Source organism: Convolutriloba macropyga, chromosome 10 (assembly GCF_964194025.1).
Source record: "Convolutriloba macropyga chromosome 10, txConMacr16.3, whole genome shotgun sequence".
NCBI classification, from domain to species: Eukaryota; Metazoa; Xenacoelomorpha; order Acoela; family Convolutidae; genus Convolutriloba; species Convolutriloba macropyga.
Genome location: NC_134477.1, coordinates 44159361 through 44183646, shown reverse-complemented (window position 1 = coordinate 44183646; position 24286 = coordinate 44159361). Strand labels below are relative to the sequence as shown.

The following is a 24286-nucleotide window of genomic DNA, read 5'->3' as shown; positions in this document are numbered from 1 at the left end:
AAAAATTGCGGAAAAACACGAAAAATTGCAACATTTTAGGCTCAAAAACTCCTAAAATGACCTTTTAACTTTTAACTACTTTCCAGTAGCTTCACCACACTGACCACTTGAAAGACTACTGGGCGCTACCAAAATATCCTGTTTTAGGGACGAAAAGTCAAACGGATCAGACGAAAAACCGGTGAAGCAAAAAATCGCATAAAAAGACCAACAGGACTAATATAATTGCTAAACCTCGTTTGAGAGCAATTAATTAGTTAAGGAAAGGACAATCAAAATTTATTTAGTTGCATCAACCAAACTAAGACCTTATGAAACTATAACGCGAGCTACTCTAATGGGAGCGATTAAATGCATTGTTTTAAGCAATAGATCGCTCCTAGACAAAAGGAACCCGAGTGAGATATTCAATTATCTTCAGCCAATTTGTTTGCATGAATGAAAAGAAGAAACCTTAACAACATAGTAGACAGATTACCGAAGGAAAAGCAACCGGTGACCCCACCGATCTATGTCGAGATTGAAAGATGAAGGGCAAAATTGACGAGGGAGATTTTTTTCTAAGTTTAAAAAATGTTTATTTGGTCCGCAGTTTCATTAGATTTTATAAAGACGGTGTGAAATCAACCCCTTAATTTGACGACAATAAGCTCGATACAAATAATAAATATATACTTTATTAACTAAAAACACAAATTTCAACCATTAGGTATAAGTTTTATTGGTTTATCTCATTGCTCTCGATTTTTTGCATTTTGGCCTTCAGCGTATTCTCGTTAACGTGTAGAAAGAATCCCAAATACCTTTGAAATGAAGTCTTTAAACATTAAGTCTCGACGCCGCGCTTTGTTTAGTTTCTTCTGATTTCGCTTTTTGGCCTTGCAAAAATTTGCGTAATATTGCTGAATGAATTCTAAAATCTCTTCAGTTGAAAAACTGAGTGCGGTAAATCAGTACTCATATGTGCAAGTAGTGACTTTAATTAAAACGAAAAAAAAATTTAAAAGGAGAGCGCCTAAATAATAGGTTGACAGCGCTATAAATAACGTACCCCAATAGCGTCGGGCGAATTGCTCTCAAACAACCGGTGAGCCCAGCAAAAAAACTGCATAAAGAGACCAGGACTAATAATTGCTACATACTTTGTTTGAGATCAATTAATATTGGAGCGGCAGATTACATGGTGGTAGTTAACCTTATCACCACATCAACAAAATTGGGTTATCATATCTAATTAAAAGAGACCGCATTAATCTACTAATTTCTTCTTCACTGAAACAACTGTCACTGGCGAAATACCAATGAACGACTATTAGTTCTCAGTTACGAGTCTTAAAAACTATCGTAATGTAATCATAGTCAATTGAATCATAGTCAATTTCAAAAAAAAACCGAGGGGAACAAAATAAAAGTTATTGGCGTAACACGCAGTGGATGAGGAAAAAGTACAGAGCATAATAAAACTACAAATTAGACAGACTGAGAAATTACAGCAAAAGGAGGTTAAGTAACTTAAAATATTGGAGAAACAGCGACAGCGCATCCTCGAACAGACACAAAACCAATATGGTTATGCATTAATATAGCTTAACATACATCTCGGAGTTTAGATAGCGGGAACACTTATGGCAATCAGTTTTGAAGTTTCTTATTTGATATCATCACCAATTTCGATCGCATCTTTCGTAATTATTTGACTGATGATTATGATGGTTTGAATAGTTCCTATATGAAAGATTCACATCAGGACTATCTTGATTGCGACTCCTTGGACTTTCAGATCTTGCTGATCGAGGGGTAGACGGCTCATAAACTGAAGACTCCTGAATTGGCGTAGTTGGACTTCTGAACTGACGCCGATCAAGTTTCTTCCGTCGCGGTGCTGAAGAATTGGAGGAGGACGATTCTGCAGGCGACGCAGGGAGGCTGTTAGCCGGGGTTGCCCTTGGTGAAATTGGCGCGGGACCTGGAAGCCGTGATAAGGGGATCATTACCGGACCTAGAAGACACATAAAATTGTCTAAGCAAGGATCATTTCAATACTTGCACAAACGCATGGCGAGCTCCTGAAATAGAAGCTTGATTCAAAGTTAAAAAGCTAAAGTCGAATATTGAAATTTCAGCTTATTCGACAAACTCACACAAACCACCTAGATGCTCCTCAATGGTTAAGTAGTGTGAACTTTTCGAAACGCATGCTTCGTTTACCTCGTAATCTTACCACTTCATCAAGGTCAACTATCAATCATTAATTTCCATACTCCACCATGGGAATCAATTCATCGACAAAAATTTTGAAGCACTAACCCTGATTGAGTTGATCATGAGATTTGCTAGTCCAAGATCGATCTTTCCAGCTATCCACTGACTCTTCGTTTCCACCCACCTTGGGATCCGACATCAATTGACGAGCCACCATGCCATCACCAGCGCGCGACTGAGTAGAGGGCGAAAAAGATCTCGAACCGTTGCATGAACCTAGCGTTCGATGCGGGGAGATTAAACTGTTGCTAAAACTATTTCTCCGCCAAGAGTTCCCGGGATTTTGCTCACCAACATTTATAGGCGAAACCAAGAAACTGGAGGGACGTGTCGCTACTGGTCTTTCGTATCTATTGGACTCAAAATTTTCCTTTAGATCCAAGGTTTGGTTAAATCGTGTAGATTCCGCTATTTTACGATCTTCTGCAAATCTGCCAGGCTGTGGCGAATAATTGCTAGTGTTGGCTTGCGTTCTGCTCGGATGAATGTTTAACACATCAAATGAATCCAAGAAAACGTTACCTGCATTTGAGTCTTGATTAATGGAGTTTCCAACATTGATAGAAAGATGTTCTGTTTTGGGATTACGGGTTGCTGTTTCGATCTCAGAAGATCTTTGCGTTGGAGAATTTGAGTCTTCATTTGGAAGCTTAGGGCTTATATCAGTTCCAGTACGATTGAAACTATTAATTCCACTTTTTGATGAGGATTCTTTTAACCGTTCTGAAATCTTTAGATGTTCCTGTTCTAAGAGAAATAAGGACAGCTCCGTTTCTAATGATATTTGACTGCTACCTAAATCTAAGTTAGATTCTTGCGATTCGTCTAGATAAGTTCCCATCATCTCTTGTGACGCACTCTTGCTATTCTCATTATCGTCCTGGTCGATATATTCAGATTTATTATTTTTCTTCCCATCTATTTTATCGGGGTGATCAACATTAACTACCTGACACTCATCGTCTTCATCATTATCAGGTTCACTGAGCTCAATCTCAATAACTTCAATGCTTTTATCTTCATCGGAGGAGCATTTGCTACATTCAGTTCTCGGCGAAATCGGATTCGACGACTCCAAATTTGGACTCCGCTGGGATTGCATATCAGAGCAATCTCCTGTATCCTGTTCAATTTTAACATTTAACTGAGAGTTGGTAGCATTACAAAAGTCAGAATCTAATTCAGGTTCCTGTTTTGGAGTTCTCCAATCTTTTTCAGTTTCTCCGCTCTTCGAGACATTTTTGCAGTCTTTCGATTCGTCTTCTAGGCGGACAGCTCCATCAACACTATTCAAATTAGCTCCATGCAATTGTATATATTCGGTGCTCTTAGTGTCGAAATCATTTGATGTAGAACTTCCAGTTTCAGTACTCGCTTTCTCATCCTTACCGAGGGTTTCACGTTTTGATTCAGAAACCCTTCCAATTTCAATTGCACAATCATTTTGCGTTTGATTTCGATCAATGATACATTCAGGTGAGTCGGAGATTTTCGGCTGTTTTGGAGATGGAACTTCGTCAGATAATGACTCCGTTCGCTTCGTTTTGTTCGAAATTATCATCTCGACATCAGGTGTTGTAGAGTCGGGCAAGATAGCAGAATCATCTTCGGCGAAAACCTGCGGACAACCAGCAGTGGCGTCGATTTCTGCTTGGTTTATATTGAACATAGGCACGTCTCGCCAATTTGAGGTGGTTGACACTTTAGTGTCAGACTTGTGGAATTCTGTATTAATCTCGGGATTCCTCGTGTGATGTTCAAACACCATGACCGATTCCTCGACATTGAATGAGGCAATGTCACTCGAAGGTGGATTCGACCTCAGTTGCACTGCTAATTCGCCATCTGAAGAAACGGTGGAGTCACATGCAAAAAATCCATCTAGAAGTCCTTTGTGCTTCGCTCGTTCGGGGGAACTTAATTCTACGCTAATATTATTGTTGTTATTAATTCCAGCCGCATTTATAACTGGGCAAATAGTTGTCGAGTCGTGATTGTTTACCTTTCTCAGAGGATAAATTGTGGTTCTATCAGGTAATTCCTTTTTAGGAGAGCTTCCACCATTACCAGAGCGGAGGTTCAAACTTGCGCTGTGCCCATTTGTATTAGTATGCGCTGTTTCGCTTTTGGATTTATCAGGAGACTTTGACGAATTTCTAGTGACAATTTTTGGACTGGGGGACTTTTCATCTTCATCAAGTTCTGACTCGTCTGCAAAATCCCCGTTCAGTTGATTTTCATCAATTTGCGCTGAAACATCTTTATTTGCATTATTTTTCGGAATCTTATAATTCTTTAAAGATGGCAAACGGGCTAAGCTAGTACCCATTTTATTCTTCTTTTGCAGCTGTTTGATAGCTGAAGGAACTTTCAAAGCTCCAAAACTTTTAGAACCTCTGGAGGCCCGGCTGCTTCCTTCATCTTGTTCCGCTCGCCTCGTCAATTTGTCTTTTTTATGCAGCGGACTTTTTTCAGTCATGCTGTCTTTACTTGAGTCAGTTGAGCATCTTTTGCGTTTCAAATCATTTGCAGCAATTCCATTTTGATGAATTTTTGAATTTTTACTGGCCTCCGAGCGCGTCACGCAGGATGCTATTAATTTATTCTCGGGAGGTTTTGGTAACTTTTTGATTAGCTCGCTTTTTGGCGAATTTTTGGCTCCCCGGTTACTGACACTCGCCTCATTGATAATTGCATTTTGGTTTACGACTGTAGTATCTGATCGAGTGACTCGATTAGTTGGTAATGGAGTTGTTCGATTGTCAACCAAAGGTGACTTTTCAATTTTGCTGTTTGATGGCGAGGATTTGTTTTTCCCTGAACTTCCCGTAATTTTGAAATTTGGTAAAGTTATTAGCAAACTGCCAGATCTTTTTTCCGGAGTTTGATTTTCATTGCAATTTTTAGCTTTCTTTCCTTCAGACGTTTTTTCAGAAATTTCGCTCACTGCAAGAGGCGAAACTGTGGCAACCTCCGATTTGATGTTTGCTGAACCTTTGCAGGAAGATGGTATTTTAGAAGGGGTTTTCGACCTCAATTCAGGACTGCTTTGTGGTGTCATCGAAAGATTAAATCTTCGTAGCTTAGACTGCCGATCTTCCATAATTTCAAGATCTGATTTAGGCGAACGTTCGATCGCTACTTTTTCCGCAGTAACTAATTTACTAACATGCGGAGTATCAGGAATTTCCATTTTGGTTGTTAGCGTTTTCCTTCGCTCGACCAGAGAGGCAAGAGAGCCACTTTCAGAGCTTGTAGATCGCTCCTCTGCCAATTTAGTTTTATCATTAGCCTTCGGTTTTGTTTTAATCAGTTTTCTGCCTCGAAGTTTTTTAGTGTCTTCATGTTCACTATCTGATTCCTCGGATGATCCTGGACCTGATGGTGAGCTTAGGCGCTGAAAAACAATCAATGAATCATACAAAAGCTCTAACCAAATTTTTGCATGGTTTAGTTCTTAAATATAAGGCAAAAACGCCACAGTTCACGTCCTTACGTCTTTATTAATTATACTTAAGATAGCAAAACGGCACTCGCCATCACTGAGCAAATATTTCATATTTGAAACAAATGAGCCAACTCATTTCCGATTCCCGGGCCGAAATTGCTTTGCAGCATGGATATCTAGTCTTGAAATTCTACAACATACCCGGCAGATTGCCGGAAAATAGCCGCCGTTGATTCCAATAAGCATGATTGGGACTGAACGAATAGAAGATATTGAAAAAAAAAAAAGATTTTTGTACAAGCAAATGTTTTAAGTCCGATTTATTTTGATGGCATTTCGTAGTTGAACATACTTCTGTTTCTTAGAGAGAGGCTACAGGGGCTACTATCAACACCAATGAGCATAAGAGATGGTAACTAAGACTTATAGGCACGACGTTCAAATAGCGGGCATCTAAAATTGGGCTTTATGGGTTTATCCCGTTTCTATTCCTGACTTCAATTTTTTATACTGACTCTGTTCATTTTGAATTGCTTTGCTGAGCAACTGATGTTCAAATTCACTTTTAGCAGAATGAGAGAAGAGAGAAACTAGCCTACAGAAGTTAAAAAGATTTCACGCAAAATGTCGAAAAAGCGGCAAAATGGTAAAGCGAAAAAAAGTTCGACGAAGCAAAAAACATAGCAGGACAAGTCCTGAATTACAATTCAAAGAATTGAATAAAAACAGACCTAATGTACCTGACCAGAAGATCAATTGAGCAATCCCAGCCAAAAAGACAATCTCAAATGTTGAGAACCTAAAAGAATCAAACAAACTAAACAAAAAAATAACCATTGCTAAAACTCTCGAAGCTTTTAACTTGAAGGCCATAAATCACACAATTCAAAATTATCATTATATTGCATATTGAATTATATTGCCACTAAATGTATATTAACTCGAGAGATGACAAATGCTTCAAAAAAAAAAAAACGAGAAAAGCAAAATTAAAAGAAAGTATCTAAATATTGCAGGAAAAAAGTTCAAAACCAATTTTTTATCTCCAGAGTTCTGTCATGTAACCCATCTGCAAGACATAGAAAAGCTTCGTGGGCCAGTAAAGCTCGTAACTCAAAAAATTACAAAAAAATTCAAAACATTTTTGAAAAATCAAAAATTTTAACAAAAACTTGCTAAAATCGTTATATTATTATCTTCAGAACCCTTTCATTGTCTCCAAAGACTATCCATTGTCCCTATTGCAAGCCTTGAACAGTTTCACTGGCTCATGAAGATCCACAAATTTGTAACATGATAATTTTCAAAAAAAATTAAAAAATTTTTTAAAATTTTATCAAGATATTGCTGAAAATCTTGTTATTAATGTATTGATAACCATTCCAATACCTCTCGCAACTATGCAGTAACTTGTTAACAAACGCTGGAGGAGGCTCCTGGGCACCTGGAGCAGGGAAAACTCAAAAAAAATTCAAAACATTTTCAAAAAAACTTAAAAACTTGCAAGTATATTTTAAAAAACTGCTAAAATTTATGATATTAAAAACTGGACAACCATTTTATTGCCACTAGAAACTATGCAGTACCATACTTGCAAACCCTAGAGGAGGTTTCCTGGCCAGTGAGGAAAAAATACTAAAATTACATAATTCAGAAAAAAATGCAATTTTTCATTCAAAAAATCGTTAAATTCGAAATATTAAAATCTCCAAACACATTCCTCCTTACCAATAAAACTATGCAGTAAACTATTATCAAAACCGATAGGAGATTCTTTGGCCGTTGAGAATAGAGAAACCTAAAAATTGTCAAGAATTTTCAAAACTTGAAAAAAAATTGCAAGTTCTATCAAAAGATTGCTAAAATTTGTGATGTTAAAATGTTGAAAACCATTCCATTATCACTAGAAATTGTGCAATAACCTATTATTTAACCCAAGAGGAGGCATCTTGACACCAGGGAAAGAAAAACCTCAAAATAGGACAAAAATTTTCAAAACCTTGAAAAACTTGTTGAAAATTTGTATAAATTTGGGTGTTTATGTTTGGAGTACCAACAGATTTAGCTCTTAAAATGGTCATAAAACGTAATAACCGAATGCCAAACACCATTATCAAACTTCACAAAGCTCAATTTCAGACTGGTCCAACAAAAAATTGGCAAAAAATGACAAAAAATTGCAAAAATTTGTAACATTTTAGGCTCAAAAACGCCTAAAAATGACCTTTTAACCTTGAATTACGGCCTTCCCATTAGCCTCACCACTCTAAGCACTTGAAGGACTACTAAACGCGGTTAAGGGCCTCTAATGAAACTTGATGCCCACTGAGCTTTACCTGTTTATCCCGTTTTGAAAGCTCAAAGTCATGAAAAGGTGTGAAAACATCTTACAAAAATAAAAAGACAGAGCACCAATACAATCCAATTCTTGGATTGTAAAAAATAGGAGCGCAATAATAGCCTGCTGAGAAGATGAGGGCGGCTATTAATAAGTCAATTTAGAAACTGAGCGTGGTTCAAAACAAAATTTCACCAACTATTCAAAACAAAATTAATGGCACCAGCATATTCCTCGAAATATAGCCTGGGAAAAAGTATAAATGATAAATATGCACTCACTTTAAAGGGACTAGGAGATCGAGACCTCATTCTGGGACTCCATTTCAATTTCTCTTCGTCCAGCTCAATGCTAGGTCCCCTCGACTCCTTCACCCTTAAGTCATCCTGTTGCCACTTGCTGACCTCAATGCAAATTTGGGGAACGTCCATTGTGTTTTCTGGCTGAGTCGTTGACACGTAGCCAAGCTTCATCAGTGCAGCCGCGACATCGCAAGCACTCATTCCGGTCAAATTGCACAAATCTCTAATTTTGATCTCTTCGGCTCGTGTGAAGTGTCTGTCCAAAATTTTACTGATTACACTTTTCCAGTAACAATAGTAGCTTATGCGTCCAAGGTCGCTCAAGGGTTTCTCGGGGCTTCCGAGCTGGTTTTCTGCCCTGCTTAGAAGGTATGAGAAATCAATGAGCATCTTTCCGTAGCCCTTCTTTTGATATGATGGTAATACCATGATGCAGCTGAGATTGTACTTTTGTTGACAATACTTCTCCTGAAAAACCCGGATAGAGTTAACATAACCCACCAAAACCGCCCAACTGTTCTCAAACGACATGCAAGGGGTTATTTTTCGTAGGAGCTAGCATAAGCTTAAGGAGCATATCTTCAATGGGTGATCTCGATTCTCAATACAAAAAATCACGAAATTTGTCGGTCGGAAGAGAAATGAGTAATACGAAAATCACAAGACTAAAAGACTAAAATAATTGCTGCAAACTTTGTTTGAGAGCAATTAAAAATGAATTATGTCCAAAAATGAAAAATCCATACGTCAACGTGAAAAGTATTTTTAGACGGCTACTACATATTGATATGCAACCTGGCAATGCTAGGAAATCAAACAATTTAGTGATGTTTAAATGCGTTTTGTTATTATTCTGATCAATTTTCCAAAAATTTGAGCCAAAAGATTTTGTCGATCTCTCACCTTTGAGAAGTAGCCCACAAAGTGGCAGCCTCGCTCGTTGTCAACAGCCAGAACGTAAAAGAGGAAAGGTTCCACATCATAATATAAGGTCTTATGGTCTAGGAAGAGCTTGGCCAGCAAGCAGATATTCTGACAATACAACTTCGCTTGATTCCCGTCGACCTCAAATATTGACAAATTGTTCTGTCGATAAATTTCACGCCCAGGTGGACACCGATTCGCACACTTCCGCATATGACCAAGTAATGTTTGACGTGATTTTACATACTGCAAACACATTTCACAGAGAAACAGTCTCTGTAGTCTGTACTCCTGAGGGTATGGCGAAGAATACCATGTTGTTATTTCACACTGGGAAAATTCGATCACACCCGGGCATCGGATATTAGGATTGTCGATTCGAGTAAGGCCAATCTCACTCTCGATTTCGGCCTTTTTGAGCAGACTCCAATCATCAACTGAGCAGCCAGGAGGAAGGTTTTTGGGGACTGGGATTGACTTCAACTGCTGCTCTGTTACAACTCGAGCCTTTTCTTCTTGCTGCTGAGATGAGTGGGACGTATCTATTAAAAAAATTATAATGAGGTATCATTCAGCGCAAATTGAATTTAAACACAAAAATTGATCAAGATTTTGAAAATCGTTTTAATGAGACAGAAAATATCAAAGTTTTTGACACTTTCGGCGTCCAATAGCTCATCGATTGGACTTGCCGGGGTTATCTTTTTCAAAAAAGAATTGCCTGGTACATCGTTGGGTCTATACGATCATTCTTTTAAACCCACAGCCCTAGCTTAAGCAGCACTGGCGAGTGGTTAGCTTCAGCGCTAAAAATTAAGGACGTTATTAAGGGCAACTATTAGTCCAATAGATATAAGGTTAATTGTTTTCAAAGCCATTTACGGACGACTGATTGATTTCAGTTGAAAAAAAAACACCCAAAAGTCTTTTGCTACATCGAAATTCCGTATCACCATTTCTGTCATTAGGTGGGGCTTGAAGTTCATTCCGAAGTTTTTCGAGATTTTCACCCAACCATCTCACCTGATATTTCAGACATGGTTACGCTGTCCTCATTGGTGGTAACTGGAGGCGCAGCCACCAGTGGAGGAAGCGGAAAATCCAAGTTCTTGGGCTTCACCTTTCTAAATGATCGGGTAGTCGTCACCACGTTTGTCTTCACAATGTCATTGCGTTTTCGACCTAAATTTAAGGCAAAATAATTTCCAACAATCTTTTACAGATAGACTGGCATTTCTCCCATAAGTGAAATATTTTACATAAATACTTTTCCGAAGATGAATACAAAAAAGGAGACTCGCATGATAAACATAGCCGACAAATTACCAGAAAACATCCGCCATTGACCCACTTGACGCAAATCGGGATTGATGCAGAAACAAACTGACTAACGTCGGACAAATTGCTCTCGAACGAAAGCCAAAGCCGGGCAAATTAATTGACAGGAGGCTGTAGCCATTTCTAAGGGCCCAGAAAATTACCGACCAGGGAGGGGTTCGAATACCTGTCCTCCTGCGTACCAGACTGAAGCAATATCCACTCACCTATCAGTGCCTTGTTGTACCCATTCTCACACTCGGTTTTGTTTTAGCAACAGACTTCATTTCTGAATAACAGCTATTTAGGTCCCGCAAAAATCAAGTCAAGAGTGAGAAAGTCCAAGAGAAGTGAAATTGAAAGGATGCTCTAGAAGGCAACGGTCGAGAAAAAATTTTGCACAAAAAAGAAACAAATGTATTAAATAATTGCTTCAAACTTCGTTCGAGAAAATTTTAAAAAAATGACAAAATTTGAATACTAGTGTCAAAAAGTGCTCTAATTTAGGTGGTATCAGTTAGATATCAGAATTATACTAAATCCAGGTTCAAAACTGCAAGCTCTAAAGAACTTTCATAATCTAATGCAATATGACTATGACTAGGCTTCATCAGTTTATCCCGTTTATTTAGTTTTGCTCTTTTGACCGTGACCGTAATCACATTGCGTAATTCAATAACTGAAAGATTCAATACTCATTCATTTGAAACAGTGAGTGAAACAGAGTCAGACTTAAAAGTCGCGACTTCTGTAAAATGAAACAAAACATGTATAAAAGTTAAAACGGATAAAAAACATCAGTACAAGTCCTGAACTCCAATTCAAAGAGTTTTTTTGACTAAACAAAAGACTACACCTGGAAATGACAGGAAAGGATTCGAAAAATCACCAGAAAAACCCGTTCCAAAATTTTCAAAAAAAAGGAAATCAGATTGCCACAATCGAGATAGCGAATTTTCGTTCAACAACCTGTTTCTCACTCTACTTTAAAATTAGTTCATAAACTTAACACCGGAAAAGCACTCGCTTTTTCGCTCCACTTCATGTTTCAGCGTGACCGAAATCATTACTCCTATTTGACTTCAAAGATAATCACAACGTGTTAACAGATCTTAAAAAAGACAGCGCCCCAATACAAGTCAAATTATTTGAACTATAAAAAAGGAGAGCTCATAAAAACTAGATGTTCAGAGGCTGACATCGGCCATTAATCAATGTATATAATTCAAATAACAAAAATTTAATTTCTGCCTCAACGTTAATATTTTCAATTTACAAACGGAACTCTAATTTATGGGATTGCTGACGAACAGCTGTATACTATATTGAAAATCTGCCTGTCTCTAGAATGACTGTAGTAAGCTAAACGGCAACGGTTATCAAATAAAAAAAAGGCAACAGCGATCAAATGATTTGCAGTCTAACCCGAATAGCCCTATGCTGCCAATTAATTCACAACACGGCAATTAAATCAATTAAATGAAAATAAATTAATTAAAAATGAAAAGAAGATGCTTAGAAAGAATCAGGAAACCAAAATTTGTGAAGACAAATCTTCAATATTTACCGAAAACTACGCAATTGTTTATCGAGCATTGCAATTTCTTTAGTAAGCTTAGGCATATAGTTTTCGAAGCTGTTTTTGTCAAATGCAATTTCACAATGAAACCGTTTGTAGAAATTAAACTAAAGATCGGCTGAATGATTATCAAATAGTTGAAGTTGTCATCAAAGCTATGCGTATGCCTATTTCAGTGGAATAAACACTTTTACTCCACTTGTTAATTATGTTTACACCACTTTAAACACTTGGAAAAAGATAAACTTTCAGGAAAACATGCACTCTGATTATAATGGTTTCCGAAATAATAGTGAATGGCGTTTTTTAAAAAGAAAATTGCATTTTATTAAAAAAAATTCTGACAAAATTTCGGGAAAAATTGAAAAAATGAGGAAATAATTTCTATTTCGTCTAAATGTTTTGCCTATTTAGTACCTCAAAACCAATTCATTCATAGCAAAACTACCATAAACAAACTAACTTGCAGTTTAGCAGAAAGCTGGTTGGACATAGTAGACAAACAGGGAAAAACGGCAAATCTTTTTCAAAATAAGCGAAAATTTATAGCAAGTAGTTAACGCTTTTGAAACTAATATCTTCAAAACAAAATTTTCGCTGCCTAAATCTGTCCTAAACTCCACACTGAATCCAAAAACTTACATTGATCCCTGATAGTCGAAAAACACAAAAAATAACAAAACTTACGACTGTTTTTCTGTCTAAGTGAGCATTACAAATACAAACACCTTAAAAACAGACAGGAAAAATATCTTGCACAAAAACCATACAGTCTGGAATATGTGATAGATAAACGTGCTTCCTACAGAAAGCATAAAAAAAACCCGTTAAATTGTCGGAAAATAGCCGCCGTTGACCCGCTTGACGCACATTGGGATTGAAACAGAAAAAAGCTAAGAGATAGAAATTACAGAATTTTTCTATGTGTCAAATTGTTCTTATTTGTTGATAAATTCTGCATAAACGGTTAGATTCACTGACTATAACACTTGATTCAGCTTTTAAACTGAACGCTATTAAGCATAAACCTAATGCCCGCTAGCAATCGCTTTCATGAACTTTCATAACCTAATGCACTGACTTAATGACAGGACTTTATATGCTTATCCTGTTTCTTTTGATCTTTGATTTTGCTCTTTTAACTTTGACCGTATTCACTATATTGCCTAATTCAATGCAAGAAAGAACTTAAAATCCAGGCAGTCGAAACGGTGAGTGAAATAAGTCAGAAGTCAATTGTTAAGAAAGTGACTTATATAAAACGAAAAACGTAATCAAAAGGTAAAGAGAATTAAAAAAAAGGCAGGACAAGTCCTGAAACACTCCTGAAACACAACCCAAAGAAAAGAATGAAAAAAAAACTGAGAATTACCTGACTAGCAGATCAATTAACAATCCCAGTGAAAAAGACCAAATCTCCAAAGTTCAGAAATTAAAATAATAAAACAACCTCAAGAAAATAATCTTTGCTAAAACTCTCGAACCTTTTACCCTGAAGGTCAAACATGATAAAATTCAATGTACTCATTACCTCAAGCACAAGCCTTGAAAAAGATTTATTTGCCACTAAAGGTAGATACACTCGATAAATATGAGAACTGCTTAAGAAACTGAAAATTGCAAAGTTTGAAAGTTTCTAAAATTCGCAGAGAAAATGTTGAGATCTATTTCTTATCTCGGAGTTCTGTTACGTAACCCATCTTTAGGACTTAAAAAATTTTGTCGGACAGTATTGATCGTTAAACTCAGGAAAGGAGAAAAAAATTTTATTGCTAAATTTAACAAAATCTTGCTAAAATTCGTGTTAAAAATAGTTTCAGAAACAATTAATTGTCTCAGGGGACTATCCAGTATTGCTAAAACTCGAGTTAGTTGAAAATTGATAACCGTTCCATTAGCCCTAGCAACTATGCAGTAACTTATTATCAAAATCTGGAGGATGTACCTTGGCCCCAGGTGCCACAAGAACAAAAAAAACTCAAACACAAAAAAACTCAAAATAGCAAGTTAAAGAAAAGTAAATTTTGAGACATTAAAAAATTGAAAACTATTTCATTACCACTAAAAACTATGCAGTAACAAACTAGCAAACCCTAACGGCAGGTCTCTGGCCACTGGTGAAAGGAAAACTAATTTATCAGAAATTTTTTTAAAAATTGCAAATCTTTAAAAATTACTAAAAATCGTAAAATTAAAATCTTGAAAACCACTCCACTATCCCTAGAAACTATGCAGTAACCTATTATCAAACTTTACAGGAGGTTCCGTTTCCCCTGAAGCTATAAAAACCTAAAAACTGACCGAAATTTTCAAAACAAACTTGACAATGGCAAATTTTATCAAAAATTGTTGAAATTTGTGTTGTGTTAAAAAACCATTCTGAGGCCAAATAAAATTTTTCCATAACCTATTATTAAACCCTAGAAGAGGTTTCCTGGCCTAGAAAATCACTTTTAGGGTTTATAACTTCTAAGGTTTTAATAGGTTAATTTTTCCGTAACCTATTAAAACCCTAGAAGTTTTATAAAAATTGCTAAAAACCGTGATGTTAAAACATTTAAAACCATTCAATTTCTAGAAACTAAGCAGTAACCTAATATCAAACCTTAGAGGAGTTTCTTTGATACCTTGGGCTGACAAACCTCGAAAAAAGACAAACTTTCAAAAAACAGTAAAAATTAGTATCAATTTGCGTGTTATGTTTGGAGTACCACAACAAATAGCTCATAAAATGGTCAAAAATGTATCGCGTCAAAAAAAAAGCGAAAAATTGCAACACTTTGGGATCAACAACTCTTAAAAATGACCTTTCAACCTTGAATTACGGTCTTACCTGAAGCTTCACCACTCTAAGCACTTGAAGGAATACTAGAAGCGGCTAAGGGCTCTAACGAAACTTGACCTTTGCCGGTTTATACCGAAGAGATCTCAAAGTCATGAAAAAAGGTGTGAAAACATCTAAAACAAAATACATAGCAGGACAAGTCCTGAATTACAATCCAAAGAATTGATTTAGCTTTGACCTGACAAAAAATAAGCCGTGTTAGATGTCCAATTAGAACAATTAGTTTGACATCACCTATCGGTCAAAATTTAAAAAAACGACTCCTAAGAACTCATGTCAATAATTAAAATCTTTTGTTTCTCATTATCAACCAATGAAACCTGTCATTAATGAGGTTAAATGATAACACACCAATAAGATCAATAAATACTAGCAAAACTCAAAAATTCATTATTAGTTGTTAAAAAAAGTAAGCGTATAAAAAAAGCTGCGCGTATAAGTCAAAAAAAGTAATAGCAATGAATTGAAACGATTTTAAAAAAAAGCTTTTTCGGAAACCAATTAAAACGGTCAATAATGGGACAGAGATATAAGATAACAAAGTTAACAACCTATGAGGCCTCATTATCAACCTATGAGGCCTGTTATTAATGAGAATAAAGAATACGACAAAATCACAAAAGTACAACAAAAACATAAAAATTAATTAATAATTTTTCAGAAAAAGTAGTGTCAAAGTCATGAAAATTAATAAGATATTAACTCGGACTATTAAATAGGTTCTTTTGCGTCTCATTATCAACCAATGAGACCTGTCATTGATGATACTAAGTTATAAGACAACAGAAATAATTTTTGAATGTGGGCAGAATCAACTATTCTTTTATGTTCTTTGACAAAAAAAGTGTTCAGGTCATAAAAAGTTTCAGCTGCCACTTGATGAATTCTAGCGATTTCAACTAGGCGCAATTAGAACACATATGTATCATACTAAAAGCATTTAAGGAAAAGAAGTCAAATTGACGCACGTGGAAAAAAAACTTCTCAAAAACCGAAATTTTGTTCAAACATTAATTTCTGACTCCACTTTAACCTACTCTAATTTTCGCGCAACTAAAATTACCACTAAAATTAAGTTCTCACTGACGTGAAAAAGCCGAAAAAAGCGTGCACAGGTCTTAAAAAAGATAGCACACCAATACAATCGAAATCCTTTGGATTGTAAGACAGAGCACCACTACAATCCAATTCTTGGATTGTAAAAAGGAGAGCGCCTAAATAATAGCCTGTTTCTGCATGAGCCCGTTTTTTTTCGAGAAGCCAAAAGATTTAAAAAATTTCCTTAACAATCGATTCGGTTTTCCAGAGTTTTTCAATGAAACCATTTTTGTATCTTTCCACAAAAGAACTCGGTCGGACAAAATTGGTCTAAGAAAAAAGTAGGGCTGGTATAAGGTTCCTTAGCCCATTTCATTGGGGGTAGGAACAAATATATACACTTCCGAATCAACGCAGAGTGTTGAGTAGGCATTTCACTGACCAGGGAAACTTACTTAGTAACTCTTTGAAGGATTTCGGTGGGATTCTCAACGCCGATGGAGGTGGTTTCTCCACACGGTAAAGATGAGACAATCCATCAATTAGACCATTAACGCCAGTTCTTCTCTTGATCTGACTCAATGCTCCGCGGTGAGATCTGATATTCCGGTTATTTATTGCATTCTTAACGTACTTTCTCTTCAGATTGTTGGCTGTCCATTGTGATCCCCATCGTTTTTGCATAGACAGGAAGCTTTTCTCCGTTTTCATGGTTGTGCGTCTGCTTCCGGCTGATGGAACAAAGAAGGAAGTCAATCCATCCACCAGTTCTTTCGGCTTTGATGGCTTCAAATCGTCAGCACCTTTCACTTTCTTCAAAAGGGAACCCGATTTCGGAAGGGATACCTGATCAACAGAGGGATGTGAAGAATTGGAGTCCTCTTCAGAATGACTTGTCAAATACTCCGGAGTATTAGACTTGAGCAAAGATGTCGAATATTGGCTAACTAGTCTATTAGTTGTCGAGGGACTGATCTGTGAGTTATTTGCTAGATTTTGCTGACTACGTAAATAGTTCAGATCTAAGAAGACGCCATTTTTGATATTGTCATTGCACTTATCGCACGTCCAATTAATAAACCGCTTGTTATTGCGATCTTTCGCCCCATTCCCTGATTTTGTTGGAAGGCATCTTAGATGGTAGAGCAAATCGCAGTTGCTACACGCTATATAAGGCGACGAGCAGATACTTGATTGCGATGTTAAAAGTGGACTTGGATTGTAATACGATGGCATTCCACAGTCTGCGCATGTTTTGCAGTCCCAACAAGTCCATGATAGCTCTTCGTTTTTAACTAGAAGGTCAATCAACTCCGGCGAGTAATGCAGACAAACAACATGTGCTGAAAACATACGTTTACAATTTCATCGCTCAAAGTTTTATAAATAATTTGAGTATTAGATCTAGCAATCGATGCTAAACTGAGAAAACACCACTACTGGCTGAATTCCTGATGGCAATAATATCAATTCGAACAACCGCATTACTTTTGAAAATATCACAGCGTTTTACCTGAACAGTTGCATTGCGAGCAAGTGATGAAGTTCTTGGCTACTCCAGATTTCTCACAAATTGTACAAAGATGAATTTTCCGGGGCTGAAAAATATTATTTACAAAATGTAGAATGTTTGAGAACTGACATGAAATGTATAAAAGTCAAAATGAATAATATTGAAAAATACTCACTGCAACATCAGGTAGGTTTTGCGGGAGGAAGGACTTGCGTTTGTTACTCTCCCTCGCAGGAGGGACATAATTGCGGGCGAACTCTGTCAATTTGTACCGATTTCCTCGCTTCTCAAGAGCACCTAGAGAAATGCAAACGCTTAACACATGCTGATAAATTTGTTTGAAACTTGTTAGTGACGATGACATTCAGTAATTTGATTTAAAACCGTCGGGAGAATTAATCTCGAGAGACAGGGGGTCGATTTTAGTTTATGGCGAGCTGAAGCTTCCAGAGAAGGACAGAAAAGTGAGACATTCGGGAGGTGCTAAAGGTGATGTGACCTATCGAAATTGCCTTTCACACCTGAGTTTCCTCAGTAGCTTTGGTAAAAGATCCTACGACGGCTCAAAGAGAGCTACGAAACACCTGACGCCCTCCTGTCTTACCAGTTTACCCCACTACATTTAATGAAAAGATAAATTCCTCAAGCGAGCGTAAGAATATTCCAGAACATAACGGTAAAAAATTTTTGATTCAAAAACATAGCCCGAAGAATTTAGGAAGCGTCTTGAAGTAGGAAGCTCACCACGCTAACTGGCAAATTACAAGTTTCTAAATGAAAATCAGCACATAGGATGGCATATTTCTATCAGATTGAAAAACATGATTGTAAAATTATATTTTGAATGACATCTTGGCCATTCATCTTTAATTCTACAAAAATGGCCCAATTTTGTGAAAATATATTTTCTGAATTTCTTTTAATTTGACCAAAGCTTTTTCTACAAACATTACTCCGAAATTCGCATTTAGTCTTCGCAAACATAAAAAATATCACTGAGATAAAAACTTGTTACAACCACAACCTAGCATAGAATTTTATTTCTCTACACTTTCTGAGTAAAACACCCAATGCTCAACTTCAGCTAAAAACTGTTTTCTTTACGACCTAAATAACGATCTCAATCAGATACTGAATATCAATAAAACTGGAAAAAAAACATTATTAGAAATACAATTTGATCAAATTTCAATGTTTTCAATTTACCTTTTTTCAATTAATCAACCAGCAACTAAACAACATAGCTGGAAGGTTGCCATAAAATAGCCGCAATAGCTTTGTAGATTTGCTGTCTCAAAAACAAATTTCTTTTCATTAAATGCTGAGATTAAGGGAAACAAAAGTCCAGCTCAACTAAGAATGAAAAACACGTCACGTCACGCACGCATTTCGGTCAAAACTGAAAACAAAAAAGGGAATTGCGGTGGCTGCGACGTCATATGGTCCCAACAAAAATCATGATGACAAACAAAAAATGTAACAGGACAAGTCTTCAATCTTGACACAATTCTGTGAATTTTCATAAAAAAATCAAATAAAATTGAAAAGAACAGCAAAAATCGATGTCAAAATGCCACATCTAAACAAAAAAAAAACTTGCGAGAAAGCGCCCACTCTAAAATTAAAGCAAAATTTTTCTTTCGCTCCACCTCCTGTTTAAGTGTGACCAAAATCTTCACTCCAATTTAACTTCAAATCCATGAAAATATGGGAACAGATCTTGAAAAAAAAACACCGCCCCAATACAATTCAAATACTTTGATTTGTCAAAAAAAAATCTAATTGAAGGCCAACAATAGCCCCAGCTATCACTTTGCGGCTATTAACAAAAGGCAAAAATTATTTCTATCGAAAGTAGAGACATACTAAAGGCCAAAAAACTGATGAACTTGAAGAAATTGGGAGAATATTAAACAAATCTGACAAAAAACAGTCAATTTTTTTCTGGCAGTCAATTTTGTAATAAACAGGGATCCATCTAACTAAAAAGTATTACAAAAAGCTTGTGCTCAATTCAGTTAGGGTAGCGAAAACTTGAAAAGTTTTTAAGACGCGCCAAAAAACCATAATAGTTAAAAACCAGAAAATTGCTAACCGAACGCGTACTAACAACCAAAAAGGATCAAAACGTCCAAAATACACATCGACAGCTTATAATGCAGCCTTGTAGAACAACCATTTTGGAAAAAAAATTGAGATGCCACATTTGAGCAATTAATTTTGCACGCAAAACTGCACCATGAAACGAAAGCACTCTCTACTCCTCAACTTTGCTCAGCGATTTGACCTAAACAATTAAAATTTCCACGTGCTGAATTTCCTTTTCGCAATATACCACATACAAAAAACCAAATACACCAACCAAATTATCGATAAATAACTACAATCAGCAAATACTCCCCTCCCTGTTCGAGTAATAATAAGACAGACTACCGCAAAACGAAATTTTCAAGACGAACAGATAAAAACTCTACGGAAAATCTACAATCAAAAAGTTCATTGTAAATCAATCCTCTTTACCAATAGCAAAAATAAAGTAGGTTTCAAAATTGCCGATGTTATGAACATCATCCTCACTAAGACGCTTGAAGATGGGCTGCAGACTGATTGCGCTATGATTTGCACAATGATAATGCCGCATTTGCTTCTGGCAAGATCCAAAAGTGAACAGGATGATTGAATCGCAAAAACCTCCACCTGTAGATCAGATGCAAATTCGACCATTTGTTCTTTGAAGCAAAGGCATTTCAGCAGCGTTAAAGGAAAATAAATCGAAAACGAAAAGTGGATGAATTCAAAAAGTCTTTGACAAACAAATGAAGTCTCGTAATGCTTTAAGACGTCTTTCAGATGATGCAAAGGGCGGTGTCCAACCGATAAACTGATTATCAAAGGACAATATTGCACCGTAGTCGATCTTTTACAGGAAAAGCGGCCAAATAGTCAGAAATCTGACCCAAAAAACGTAGTAACTGATGTAAAAATTCGGGATTTGCCGTTTCATCCTATTTTTTAAAAAATTATTGGCTCCGAAGGCAAGCGGCAGCCATGTCCCATTTGTTCTTGATGCAGGGGAATGGACACGACTTTTGACATCATACAAATCCTCCCCAATCAAACTCTGCAAAACAGTGTGCAAACATGCAATCAGAATTGCCATCGAAGAACTAATTTTATTGAATTCCTATAACGCTTGTCATCTGATTGCTCTCAATAAATGCCCGGGGGTACGACCAATTGGCATTGGCGAGGTCTTAAGATGAATTATAGGTGGAGTATAGTGAAGTGCTTTAAACGAAATCTCCAACTAGTTGGGGGAAACGTAGAGATATGCCTTGGACAAAAAAGTGTCGTCCAACATGCTATCTATACACCCCGCAGATGCTTTCTTGACGACCGTGCTGAAGCGATCCTTTTGATGGATGCCAGGAACGCGTTTAATAGCTTGAATAGCGATATGGCTCTAAAACACATCAAAAAGCTATGTCCCTCAATTTATACAACAGTCAGAAGCTCTTATAAGACCCCATCGGACCTTTTCATTGATAAAAGAGTAATTAAGTCTCATGAAGAAACAAGACAAGGTGACCCAATAGCCATGGAAATGTACGGATTGGATACACTTCCTCTCATCGACATGCTTCGAGATTAAAACTTGACCCATAAATGGTACGCAATTGAAGATAATATGGCCTGTAGCCTTGAATCACTACGAATCGTGCTAGATAAGCACAATGAACATGGCGGTGCATTTGGATATATTGTCATTATATGTCATCTCGTTACAAAACCGCAGTTTGTTCAGAATTCGGACAAAAATTTTTCGGGATTGGATGCTGATGTTATTGAAGGTCATCGTGTTCTGGGTTCAGTTATTGGCTTGGCAACAGCTGCTACGATTTTATGAAAGTAAAGTCAATGAACTATTCTAACATGCTTAAGAAACTCGCCAAACATAGTAAAGTGTCTCCTCAGAATGTGTACAACTCATTTACAAAAAATAATTGACAAATCTTATCCCTTCAATATTGAACCATCCCTCTTACAATGAAAAATACCGGAAGGTTTCCTCTCTTCCGGTGAAAGACGGTGGCTTAAGCATTCTTCTAACTGAAGACAGGGCAAACGAATATGAAAGATCTATTCGGATATGTGATTGTTACAGAAACATAACGCTTTAGATGCAGAGTTTCATCAAAAACAAATCCTTCCGAAAATCAGAACAGAAAAGCAGGAATGGGCTGGAGCAAAAACCCTGGCAATCAGAGATCTCAACAATGAAGAAGGGGCTTATTCTCTAGACTAGGCCAAGGAAAAAGAAGCATCATGCTGGCTAAACACTTCCATTGAAATCATATCCTTTTGATTTAACCAAGGGAGTTGAGATGGAATCGCACTTAGATATGGATGGGATCCCGTAAAATTGCCATCAACATGCGCATGTGGAGAAACTTTCAATGTAGCGCAAGCTCTTCATTGTCCAAAAGGTGGCTATACGCACATCAGACTCAGGGATATCCGTGACTCTGCCAACCTGCTGAATGAGGTCTGCGATGATGTTGAAGTAGAGCCCTGTCTTCAGACTTTGCAAGATGAAATCTTCGCAAATAGATGCAGCACTACTGATGACAATGCTCGACTAGATATCAGAGCAAATGGCTTCGTCATTTCACGTGTCAGCAGAACGTTCTCTGAGGTGAAAGTGTTAAATCCGTATGCTAAGAGTTGCCCAAGAAGCATACCCGATTCCTACAAATATCACGAGTCCATCAAGAAGCTGAAATACGAGCAAAGGATAATCGAAGTCCAGAAAGTCAACTTCTGTCCGTAAATCTTCTCATGTACAGGAGGAGATGGTCCGTCAGCATCAAAAGCCATACAGAGGTTGGCTTCCAGGATCAGCGATAAGAAAGAAGATTCTTATTCGGACGTGATTACGTACATAAGGACAAAAACAGGTTTCGCGCTTTTGAGTAGCTCCATACTTTGCCTCCGTGGCGCACGCTCCATGCGCCCTACACTAGAAGCGACAATAGGAGCCATTGTAAAGGAATGGCAGCTGGCTGTTGATCAAAATGTTTCTGCATTCTTTTTTCTAATCCTGATTCAAAATCACTATACACTATATTTTGATTGCTATTTATCTTATCTAGCTTGATTATAATTCTGATGCTTTAATTTATCCATCTTTCTTGGTGCTTCAGTTGACTACTGTCAGGATTTGTAATATACATAGGAGTTGACTTGACCGCCCCGAGTTGACCGACTACCCTTTTAGAGGAGGGGCTTTCTTTTAATTGACCTTTATTTAAACTTCGTTCGAAAGAAACTGATTATTTAAATTTGATACAATTGAGTCTTTGACTTGATAAAACAAAACAATGTGAGCACGCTCGTTTTCTACGTTACCATGTTGACATTTACTAGCCATATACGCGGATTAAATAAGACTTGCACTCCGCGAAACGATTAAAACGGGAAGTGCAAATGATTAGAGAAAGAAGGCTAATCTCGACCAACCTTCTTCGAGTGCAATTTTCAGAGATCTTCTCAAGTTATTGCGCACATCTATGCTGGTATTGCCACCTGGTTTGCAGCCCGGCAGTCGTATTACACAGTTAGACAGGATATAATCTTCAATGAACTTCGAGGTAGCCCAACCAGAGTGTTGACCGCTTGTGTGCTCAAGAGCACGAACAATGGCCTTCCAGACATCAGTGTTGTCAACAATCTAAATCCGAAAAAGATCTAGATTAGCTTTTAGAAACTTTATTACTTTCTTAAACTTCCATTCACAAGCGTAGACTTACAGTTATTAAATCCGATTTAGGCATTTTATGCAGACCACATAGTTCAGATATTTATAACTGACAGGTATTTGATTGAATGCCTGTAGCTTTTCACATTCTCGAATCTGAAAACAAGAATAGCACGTTATGTGTGATAAAATCAGAAAACAACTGCAAAACCACTCCTATTAAAGGATAATCACTATGAATCAACATTGACTGGTCCCGGGTCCTCTCCCAGATCTGCAGAGACATTGAACACTAACTCCTGAAATTTATCATTAGTTGTTGATGTTTTAAAGTCTTTACAGCAAAACTGAAGGGCATTTGTCCCATGCATTGAGTTTAGTAATATGTCCACTTTTCTCTGCAGTTTTGGGAGTCGCATGCGAGCTGCCAGGTGCAGGTGTTGTTTTCGTTGAATTTCGTCTCCACGAAATTTCAGAGGAGCTGTATAATTCGTTTCTTGAGTCCAGTCGATCAGCTGAAATCAATCAAGTGGTTTACTTTTTTGGCCAGTTGAGATGTGCGGTAGACAAATTCTTTTCGCATTTTTCCTGTCCTAGTCTTTGGCAATTTGAACAGTTCATTCGATCGTGATGACATATCCTTTGTTTATAGTAGCTTGATGCCGTTTTGTGAATCGTTTGAGAGCTGTAAAAGTAGCAACAAGTTTGTCGACTGTATGTACATCGGTAGCGGGAGTATATTCAGCATTCTGATCTGTTGAATGTATGAGCCAGTTCCACAGATCCAATTCACTACTTTTTCTTGAAAATTTTCGACGATGGAAACCTTTGACTGTGACAAATACATGCATTGAACGCCATAAAGGAGAATTGGCAGTATCAGCGATCTGACGAAGCATGTTTTAATTCTCATGCTCACATTCTAGGCAATGGTTCTTCGGAGTGAATAAAACACGCTGTTT

General features: G+C 37.1%; 2 protein-coding genes across 2 annotated transcripts in view; one reads left to right on the top strand and one right to left on the bottom strand.

Annotated features, from left to right (window-relative positions):
- The window catches only part of LOC142348157 (serine palmitoyltransferase 1-like), a 467259-nt gene that overhangs the window by 360107 nt on the left and 82866 nt on the right, over positions 1-24286 (top strand). The window lies entirely within an intron of this gene.
- LOC142348152 (uncharacterized) lies at positions 1343-23482 on the bottom strand. The gene is made up of 10 exons (XM_075399363.1): positions 23377-23482; positions 23087-23297; positions 17742-17863; positions 17567-17651; positions 16509-17396; positions 10298-10456; positions 9254-9816; positions 8330-8818; positions 2308-5659; positions 1343-1999 (listed from the first exon to the last, which is right to left on the bottom strand). Exons 1-10 carry the CDS (start codon positions 23398-23400, stop codon positions 1662-1664), a joined length of 6231 nt encoding a protein of 2076 aa, XP_075255478.1. The 5' UTR covers positions 23401-23482; the 3' UTR covers positions 1343-1661.